Raw genomic sequence first — 10,729 nt, forward strand, 5'->3', positions numbered from 1 at the left:
CTTAAAGCCTTTCTATAAATATTTGAATTAAAGGACACCAGATGTTGCACAGAAGCTGCTGCTGCTTTCTGAACTTCATGGTATATTCTTTCAAAACCACAGGAAGTAGCTGAGGGAAAAAGTGTATTAATTAAGTTCAGAAATAGATTTTCCAGCTATAGGAAAATCTCCAAAGAAAATAGCATATGATCTTCAGAAATGTGAGCATTCTGTCCCAAGAATCTGGTGGCAGCATGCAGCACTGTCTGGGGATCAAAATTCAGATTCCGAGTTCTCAGAGCTAGGCTAGCCTGGAAATAAGCCAGTCTGTGGCCCTTGGAAATGGACCCATCTTTTGACCTGTCCCTTCTGGTGAGTGTTCATAGTTCTGTAGACAGTCTTAGGAAAAAATATTTTTCCAGTTTTTCTTGACCTGAAAAAATAATGTTGTAGTAGCAGAGACTTGAGGGAAGGGAAAGTACTAGAATTCTGAGATGCTCTGCGCTTCAAACATGAAATATGGCTGACCATAGAGTATATTTTATAAGCTCTAAAACTGTGGCAAAAGAATTACAGAATGGGATTTGTTTTGCACTGGTTGAGGAAGAAGATTTATCGTTGGCAAACCAATTAAATGCTTCTGCATTTAGATGTACTGACTCCAGTGTATTTGTAGTGCCTTCTTTTGCTCTATTTCCTTGAGACCAAAGCACTGAGAGTGAGTCTCCTGCACTAGCAGTTGGTGGAAGTGTCCCATCTATCTTTGTGCAATGAATATATAACTGTTTATAGTTACATGGTTCTGCTGTAAGAAAATGGACATGCAAACAAGTAACATTCAGTGTGGCGGTGCAGGTGGCTCCAGCCACTGTTTCTCCTGAGGAGAACTAAGACAACCACCTATGGTGGTCAGCAACCCAAGTTTGGCATGTAACTTCAGTCATGGTGAGAACCCATGATTCCTTTGTTTTGTCTTTTGCATGTTTTCCCCTGATTGGTTAATACTTTGTCTCCCAGTGTTATGTATGAAGTCAGGTATATTCATTTCCTGTCTTTAATATGTATTAGTTCTGGAAAGTTCCTTGTTCCTCGATGCCCCATTGGATCCTTTCCTGAGTCTCTCCTATGTGTTGTTCCCATTGGTTCCCTCCCTGTCAACCCCACCTGCTTGTCTCTATCCCATTGGCTGATATCCCTTTCCCCACCTATTCTGTACCCAGTATAAGATCCCTGGACCCTCCCACCAATTGGCCTCTTCGTCCCTGTCTTTTCGTGGGAATTAACCTGCGTGGAACACATACGGAGAGTCCCCTGTCTTTACTTCTTTGCCTTTGCCTGCGTGCCTGCTTAACAGACACAGGGAGATACAGTCCCTTCAGGGTGAGGAGCTCTACCCCTTTTTCATTGTGTGTTGGGCACTGAGTGCTGCCTTCCAGAGGGGTTTCAGCGTTGACCTCTGGGCTTCTTTGTGTTGGCACGCGAGGGGTAAAACCCCCTTCTGCCAGCTCCCAGTAGCTGAAAACCCCTCAATTCACCACTGAGCACTCTTAAGTGGATCACATCAGCTACTTGAAATGTGAATTGCTCATGTTTTGGGTAGCATGTGTGTCCTGGTGGTTTGACTCCAGCCAACAGCTAAGCACCCAGCAGCTGCTTACTCACCCCACCCCTGTGGGATGGGGAGAGCATCGCAAGAGCAGAAGTCAGAAAAACCTCTGTCTTGAGATAAAGACAGTTCAATGTGTGAATCAAAGCTGTATGTGGAAGGAAAGAAGAACAAGGAATTTATTCACTACTTCCCATTGGCAGGTAGACATTTAGCCACATCCCAGAGAGCAGGGCTTCACATAATGGTTACTTGGGAAGATATATGTCATAACCATAAACATCTCCCCATACCTTTTCCTTGCCTCAAGTTTTTATTGCTAAGCATGGCTTGAAAATGACTTGATATTCTTTCGGTGCATGTGGATGAGCTGTACCCAGGGATGTTTCTTGCCTGTTGCAGGAGTAGAGCAAGAAACAGAGAAGGCCTTGATGCTGTGCAAGCACTGCTTAGCAGTAACTAAAACATTGGTGTGTTACCAACTCTAAAATGTTTTTAGTCACAAATCCAAAACACAGCACCATCTTGTCTGCTACAAAGCATGTTAACTCCATCGTAGGGTAGAGCCAGTACCACTTCTACTCATTCCCTGCGAGGTAACACCTGTGGCTTGGGCTCCATCTGCTGTGGTGATTGCTTAGGACAGGAGAGGCAGCATGCTCTGTTGAGTTGATGGCCCCAAAATCAGCTCAGGTTGGGTCACAGGGCACTTGCCTGGTTCTTTACGAATATCATCATCTGTTGGTGTTCTGGTGGCTTCTGCTGTGATACTTCCTGTAGCACAAAGCTCAAATCACAGAAACAATTTGAACATTTATGCATTGCAGCATCACTAGGAGGAAGAGAGAAAGGTATGTCTTTTCCACTCTCCCAGAGAATTCAGCTCCAGACTTTAAGAAATCTTCTTGCTAAATTTGTATTTTACAAATGTGTTAGACCTACTTTTCCTCCTTTCAAAGAAGAAGAAAAGAAACAAACAAAAAATCACACAGAAAAAAACAAAACAGAAGACAGAGCTGTCTTTGGAAAAGTCTTAGATACTTTTCATTTTGTTGTTCAAGCAGAGCGATGACAAGAATCTTTTTTTTTTTTTTTTTTGTCAAATTGAAGCAAGAAGATCATATTTCTTCTTTGAATCAGTTTGCAGAGTTCCAGTATTCTATCACTTCACATCACATTCAGGCTTGTCTTTGTGGTCAAGTCAGACCTTGCCTTTCAGTCATATTTTACATATATTCCTTCAATATCTGCTGTGTAATTATGCCAACTTTTGTGGCATCAATACGGTACTTCTAGCAGGCTGTTGCATTCCTTCAAGCAGAATGCCTTCTACCAGTATGATGATCTTTATTTGGTGGGTTCATGAATTTTCTTTGCTCTTGTATGAAATAGTAAATATAAAATCAGTGAACGATGTGTCTGGTACGCTTTAAAAAAAAACATAAGTCACGTTATCCCTGTTCGGTACCTGAGAAATAGCACATGTATGTCTGCTACGTTTCTGTCAGTGTTTAGGCAGCCAGATTTTTCTGCATTTAGAATGACGGTAATGCACGAAAAATAAAATACTGTTAGTGTCATAAGCTTTCCTCTTGTTCAGTTCATGGTGAGAATCACATTAGTACGCATTGTAGCGTAACTGGCACAGACCTGTGTAAGTTGACTGTTCTGTTGACCTCAAGCCTTTGAATTTTTCCTTTGCAGCCAAATTGTACTGCAGCTGAGCGAGCCATGGCAAGACTTGCAACACACCCCACCTTGAAGCCCAGATTTCTTGAACTTAAAGGTATGAAACATTTTATTGAATTATTTATTACATCTGTAGCTTACCGGTGTGTTACCTTGTTCATGTATATTTCTGGTGTGAACAAAAGTAAAAGACTCACAAAACTAAAAGCTCTTGTAAAAAGCCTAACTAGCTGCAGTGAACCAAGCCACAAACTTGAAACCATTTATATTGGTTGAAATGGGCTTGTATGTGACAGTATACAGTATGACATTTATTTAATACAGGGTGTTGAACAAACAGAGCATATAATGGAAATTCTGAAAATCTGATAGATGCAATGGAGTATTTCTAAATTAAGTAGGAACATAAATAGATCATTACAGCTGGGTTGTAAAAGGTTTTACAAATTACTTTCTTAATCTTCCCTGAAAACTGTCCCAAGAATCCTTAGGGTATCTTTCCTGATTATTTAGGTTTTCTCTTTTTCTCTTGAAACTGGAATTTTCCACCTAAAATTGATGTTTAAAAGGGTCAAGTCCTAGCAGTAATGTCACAAAGTTACTTTCTTAATAACAGGGCTATCAAATACCCATTTAATTATATATGAGCAATTTAATATTAGTTTGCAATTTTACACACAAAGTGAACATGATTATCAGCTGCAGATTATTTTTGGAAAGCAAAGTTCACACTTCAACCCAAATCTCATAGCATATTTAATAGATAATATTTTCAAGGTTTTTCCTTCACTTTTGTTGATACTGTATTCTAAGGTATTTCTTGCCTCATGTGTTCAGGGAATAATTGATAAGGACATCCAAAGTAAGCTCAATACAACACATACAAGTTGTAAAAATGTTTTATTATATAAAAATAACTTGCATAAATTCATGTGTAGCTGAAACAAAATGTTTTTCTGCCCTTTGTACAGCTGCTGTTAAAGCTTTTAAGGATGCAAGAAAGAACCCAGACAAAGCCACTCCTATGAAAAAGGATAAGTCAGAAGAACAGCCTAAATCAGCGCAACATTCCAAGAGCAGCTTGGATGACCAAGCTCCTAAGCTACCTCAAAAACAGCAAGGATGTGAACACAAAACAAAGCCAGCCATGAAAATAGAAACTGACAAGGTGGTTGAAGAACTCTGTGAGAGTGAATCTGAGCAGAAAACTGTGGAAATGGAGGGAGCATATAGTCCAGAAGAATCTTCATTTCAGGCAGTAGAAATGCAAGCAGTCACTCAAAATAAAACAGGAAAGAAACTTGACTATCAAAAAAGGAAAGAAAATCTGAGTATGAACAAATTAAATGCAATAAAAGAAATAATTGATGATAGTGACCAAGAGCATCCCAGTAAAAAGGAGTACTTTGATGATAGTACTGAAGAGAGGTTTTATAATGAGTCATCAGATTCTGACAGTGACAGCAGTGATGACTTCTTCATTGGCAAAGTAAAAAAAAAGAAAAAAGTAGCAGCAGTTAATAATTTTTCTTCAACAAAAGAGAAGGATAGGCTTCAGAAAAACACAGTGAAGACAGAAAAGAGCACAGTGCCTGGGATAGCACAAGATTTGATCATGGAAGAGAGAAAGCCACTTGCAAAAGCAAGCAAGCTGGAATCAGTGTTCTGCAGTTCGTTGTCTACCACCAACCAGAACTCTCAGAACAGAAGAAGGTAAACCTTTTCCCTGTGTTATGTTCTCCATTCCTTCCCTCCTTCGCAGTAATGGAAATGATTGTGATTTTTAGTAGCCCTTATTAAACAAAGAGAATTTCAGCCCATTAAACCTTAGAACATTTTCACAGAAACTACTCACCAGTCTTCTTAAGCTTCCTTGACAGTGCATATTTTTTATATTCACAGTAGTGCTGATGGATGCATAGCATTCCTAACTAGATCTACACCCAAATTCAATCACTTCTGAATACTTGTCTTTCTACTTCTTTATTAACATGGGTGCAGCAATATTGACAAGGCTTGCATGTTATGTTTGAAAAGTTACAGCCTGAGTGTTTTGGTGATGATGATTCTTTATTCACAGGTGTTTGTAATCTTACAAGTTCCTTAAAAAAATCTTAATTTATCTTTTTTTGTTTTTAGAAATGCTAAAGACCAGCCTCTCAAAAATGAAAGAACAGGTATGTATTACTTAACCTGGTAAAATTATGAGAGAAAAAAACATTTTGAAATTCTGTTGTTTCTGCAGTCTATTCATGATGGGCTGTACTTTGTTTCTTTTCAATTATGTGGCACATATTTTAACATTTGTTGTTAAAGTGGTCAAACCACTGAGCTCTCATTTTAGTCTGTGGATATTGTCTGCTATTTTATATTTTTTCATATTAGAAGTACTTGACATAAAGTTTACACAGGAAAGTGCTTTTCTGTCTGTCAAGCGGTTAGTGTTACTTGTACACAGGTAAAGGTTATATTTATATATATATAGTTATATGTAACTATTACCTTGTCTCATAAGTAATTTCTTCAATAGCTCCTGAATATGGAATATTATATTCCATTTGTAGTCTGTGGTACCATTTTGGAATTAATTGGATGGAGGATATAATTTCAATCATATTGAGCTGTATTGTGTAACGCTCATTAGCTTATTGTGACGCAAAATGTTTAGACTGTGCTTAATATTTGTCTACACAAATTTTGAGTGTAGTCAGTATTAATAAATCTTAAGTATCTGCAGTCTACCAAGTGGCAATTTACTGGGCTGCAAGATGAAGAAATCTTGCTGTGAATATTCAAATGACTGTGTTCCCCATAGCTCATTATGAAATTTTTGAAAAGATCTGGAATCCCAAGGTAGTTTGTATACTTTTATGAAGATTCATGATTTAGTTAATGTTTTGTTTTGTACTTGCACAGGTTTTCTTAAAAATGAAACAAAGCTCAAGAAGAAACCATTTGCAAAAACTTCAGGGGGTATTAAATGCAACAATAAGAAAGCATGTTTGGAGCAGCCTCTTCATCCTTCATGGGAAGCAAGCAGGAGACGCAGAGAGCAAATGTCTCAAATTACAGTATTCCAGGGGAAAAAGATTAAATTTGATGACTAGACTATATGTAAATGGAGATTCAAAAATTTTTTTCCAACTGCTGTTTGAACATTTTTGTTATTCTGTCCATATCCTTTGCATCCTACAGAATTGCAACTGCTATTATTTGCCATCTTAGAACAGTCAAGATTGCTTCATTCATTCTGTGTGCTGTCTGTTGATTAATGTGATAGCCATATAGTGTTTGTTCATAAATCCCATTATGTAGTGCCCCCATTCATGAAATACACCCTAACATGAAGGAAGGGTTTTTAGGAACATAATCTGTGCCCTGTCAGAATGGTACAGATTCTTTCGAGGGGGGTTTGGAAGGACTTTTTTGTATGTGAAAGAGGGTACTTTATATGAGAATGTGGTTGTCAAAAGAAAGGTTCTATATTGTCAAATACATCTCAACTGAGACAAAGTAAATGATTCTTGAACTTGAAGAGACTTCACAAATTCATCACTGTATCAGGTAGCTGGAAGAGCCAGTCAGTTGTAAGCATAATATGAAAATTTCTGGAGAGAATAAAATACTGTGCTTTTAAATTGTGATCTCTGTCCTCTGATTATGCTGCCAATTTGAAGAACTGAAAGGGTCTGTTTCATACTTTATTCTGGTAGGTACATCTGGATTCATCAACATGTGTGTCCAACTCTTTCTGAAAGAATGTGAAAACCTGAAAAAACTTTGTACACTAAGAAACATTTGACTTTTAAGTGCCAGTCTGACATAGGGAGTTTATTTGGTTGGGATATGACAAAAAAATTCTACTATTTCTTCAGGTGCTTTTCCAACTACCTAATTGAAAGAAATTCTGAACATGTAATTAATCTTTAATAGTGTTGTTTATTTAAATATAGTTATCTTTCATAATCAAATTAATTCATAAACTTAGTAAATTACTGCACTGTACTATTCATGTAACATTTTGAGATGCCTAGGGAAAGTCCTGCATCAGACTAAAGGCCCATCTAGCCTAGCATCTTTGAAAGTAGTCAAAAAGGGGTGGTTTAAGGGTAGAGGGAGCACACAGGGATACACCGTGCAACATCCATCTCTTCAAGCTTCCAGTTTTACAGCTCAACGACATCATGTGATATTGCAGCTTATGGTGTTTAATAATCCTCTATGGATTTCCTTTCTTCAGATTTGTCTGCTCTTAAATCCATGCAAACCTGTAGAATATGTCATCCCTTAAGGGTAGATGGCCTTCCTACACATTTCAGTCTTATAAAACCCAGTCTTGTTGTGTGTCTCAGCCAAAGCCAGCAGCCTCCTGGGCTGCATTAGAAAACGTTGCCAGCAGTATGAGGGAGGTGATCCTTGCCCTGGACTAAGCACAGATAAAGCTACATCTGAAGTGCTGGAACCGATACTGGGCTCCCCAGCACAAGGTGCCGAGAAAGATTGTGGAGTCTCCATCCTTGGAGACATTTAGAATTTGACTGAGTCGTTCCTGGGTAGCTGTTTAAAGGTGGCCCTGCTTGGTCAGCAGGTTGGAACTGAATCGTGTTTAGAGGTCTCTTGCTATCACATCTACTCCTGACCGCAGAGGAGTTGCTGTAAATGTCTAAAATACGTAGTCATTGTGGAATACCTCTGTGTATTCTGCTTGGGATGGCATTAGAGTCAAATGGCAGGAACAACTTCAATTTTTTTAATGTAATGTTACTCTGTTGCTGGTATGGCCGATTCTGTCTCCCTCTCCTGCACAGAGGGAGGGGGCAATTCCTGCCCATTGTCCGTCCCATCCTGTGTGAAGTTCTTGAAGACTAAACCTTCAAGTTGGTCCATTCTGTATTAATATCTAGGCATGGTTTGCCCCACATGGTTAGGCTTGCTTTTCTAAATACTGAACAAATGTCAGTATGTGTAATGCTATCTTAAATGGCATTGTCTTCCAGAGGAATGAGAAATTCAAGCAACCTTCCATTTCCAAGTGGGTTTTGTTGCTGTTATTTTCACTGTACCATATGGATTTTAAGGCCAAAAGTATTTAAGTACTTAAGGCCAAAAGCTTCAAAATAAAGCACAAAAACATGTTTACTGTGGTTTTGTAGGATTATATTTCACAGAAAAAGCCATGCGTTTACCTGCTTTCTACAAACTTCAGAATTTCCAGATGCAAATGTTAATCCATAAAGCTTTAACTAAAATAAGTAAATAAATCCTAGATGAATGCCACACTAAACAACAGTTAGGTATGTGACTTCTCTGGTTCCAATATAAGGCAAGAGAAGTTTCTTTTGGTAGATGTCATCAGCTGTAACAGTTTTTCATGGACAGCTTACCTTTCTTTTAGCAGATGAGTACCCAGTGTAAAGATCAAAACCTTAAAGATTGCAAATAGTTTGAAAAAAGTTCAAGACTCTAAAGAGCCAGTGTTCTAAAGTGCTTTTTTGCATGTGCTTAAAAATTCTAGGAGCATTGGTTTATCTTGGCATTTGAGCAAGTTTCTTACTGCATTATTACAGCTGTAATTTGTGGCCACAGAATTCTCCCTGAAGGAAGCCTGGCTTATCAAAACATCTCTTTTTTTTTTTCTTCAAAAACATTTCTGAGCTCCTGCTTTAAAGAAAAGGAAAAAGATAACATACACTGAACATGAATGAGAGAAGAGAGATTAGGATACTGGCGTTACTTCATATTTTAATGGGTTACTGCTACTTTCTGCTGGTGCTTAGTGACTCACCTGGATCACAGCATTAATACATTATACAAATGAGTAGTAATATCTTTTATGTGTAACTGAGCAATTTATTTGTGAACTGATAAGCCCAGGGAACTTGCCTGGAAGTTTTTGATAAAGTTTAGAACATTTTCTCTTCATTATAACAATGTAACATGTTCAGCATATGTGTGATTTTAACTCATATCTGTATCACTGTTTAGACAGAGGCCTCTCCCAAAATACTACCAATGTGTTTTTGTAGTGACATGGGAAGTTATTTCATTCTGTGATTATTAGATTTTAAAATGTTGAGAACCATGCTTTTCAGTTCGGTACCATACCATAGAAGAAATGTCTTTAGCCAGGTACATACTGTCAGATACTACTGGGCAGCTTCAGGTGCACAAATTTTTCACTTCAGACTTACCAACAAAACAATCTCAGATTTTTCAGTGTCTTTTAAGACACTAGACTAGTTTAAATGTGGTTTTGTTGTTTTTTTTTTTTAATAGCAAACAGGCATATTATTGATCAGTTTGAAGACTTCCAAACAGGCATTAATATTTCTTCAGTGAGTTTTTATGGAATTGTTAGATCTGGAAAAATAGGGCTTAAATGAAAATTCAGTTACAGCAATACTTTCTTATGTGAAAGTGTTGAGCTGCTTTGTGAATGTAGACTGGTAGTAGACAATTTTGTGATACTAGACAGGTGATCTAATGTGAAAATGAGATAGCAGTATGGGGATAGAGGGTACTTGGGAACTGGGAGATGCTTTATTTTCAATAGATTTGAATATACTTTCTGCAATTATCATATGCAATTTTTACTGCATTTTTGTATTTGCACAGATTCTGATCCACACCAGGTTCTGTGCTCAAGGAATAGCATTTGGAGAAGTTCTCAGTTGAAGCTCTTAGCTCTAATAAGTAGTAGGATAGGAAATACTTTGTTAAATAGAGAAACATTACACAAATTGGGTTATATCTGAAATAATTCTGTGTTTATTTTACTAATTTTAAAATATATTGCATTACTTTTTTCTCCACTTACGTGAAACCAAAAGTGCCATTAGTTGATATTTAAGTGTTTGACAGCTTCTTAGTAGAACAAGTCTCCAAACTTTTTAACCGTGCTCTTCTGTACTAGTCCCTCAGTGAAGGGACAAGACATGCTTCACAACTCAGACTGTTTCATCAATTTAGCATACAGATTGAAGAGGCAGCAGGACGCTGGCTTGTACTCAGAGAATGTAAATAACAGAATAAAAAATTGTTTGGAGTAATTGCATGTTTAATCTGTTAGTCAAATTTCTAGAGTACATAGACTTTTCTACTATGTACTGCTCAAATGTTCTTTCCATGAAAGCATAGCTTTTGGAGCAGAAATTCTGAAAGTGCTTTTTAAGTTCCTGTTTTTACCAAGGCAGATAAGGTAAGGAGATCATGTGTCCAGATAAACCAAATGCCTCATCCTGTTAAGCCTTTTCATGTTAATCCTTTGTGTGGTATGAGGGATAATTGATCATGCTGTGAAATTTTATCTTTCTTGTTTCTACCTTGTTGTGACATTTTTTCTGAGACCACGTCAGAATGACAGAATCTTCCTCATTTTCATATAGACATAACCACCTTAACTAAAGCCTTCTCACTGGGAGATGGATCTGGCCTGTGCAGTAATACTTCAACAAG

General features: G+C 37.7%; 1 protein-coding gene across 1 annotated transcript in view; it reads left to right on the top strand.

The window, feature by feature from the left end:
- SRFBP1 (serum response factor binding protein 1) overlaps positions 1-8,955 on the top strand; it is a 46,885-nt gene extending 37,930 nt beyond the window's left edge. The window contains exons 4-7 of the mRNA XM_017728293.1: positions 3,290-3,371; positions 4,246-4,987; positions 5,414-5,451; positions 6,191-8,955. Coding sequence (XP_017583782.1) covers positions 3,290-3,371; positions 4,246-4,987; positions 5,414-5,451; positions 6,191-6,381 — 1,053 coding nt within the window. The 3' untranslated portion in view covers positions 6,382-8,955. The remainder of the gene's footprint in view (positions 1-3,289; positions 3,372-4,245; positions 4,988-5,413; positions 5,452-6,190) is intronic.
- The last annotated feature ends 1,774 nt before the right edge of the window (positions 8,956-10,729 follow it).

This window comes from Corvus brachyrhynchos, unplaced genomic scaffold, assembly GCF_000691975.1.
Source record: "Corvus brachyrhynchos isolate BGI_N302 unplaced genomic scaffold, ASM69197v1 scaffold90, whole genome shotgun sequence".
In the NCBI taxonomy this organism is placed as follows: domain Eukaryota; kingdom Metazoa; phylum Chordata; class Aves; order Passeriformes; family Corvidae; genus Corvus; species Corvus brachyrhynchos.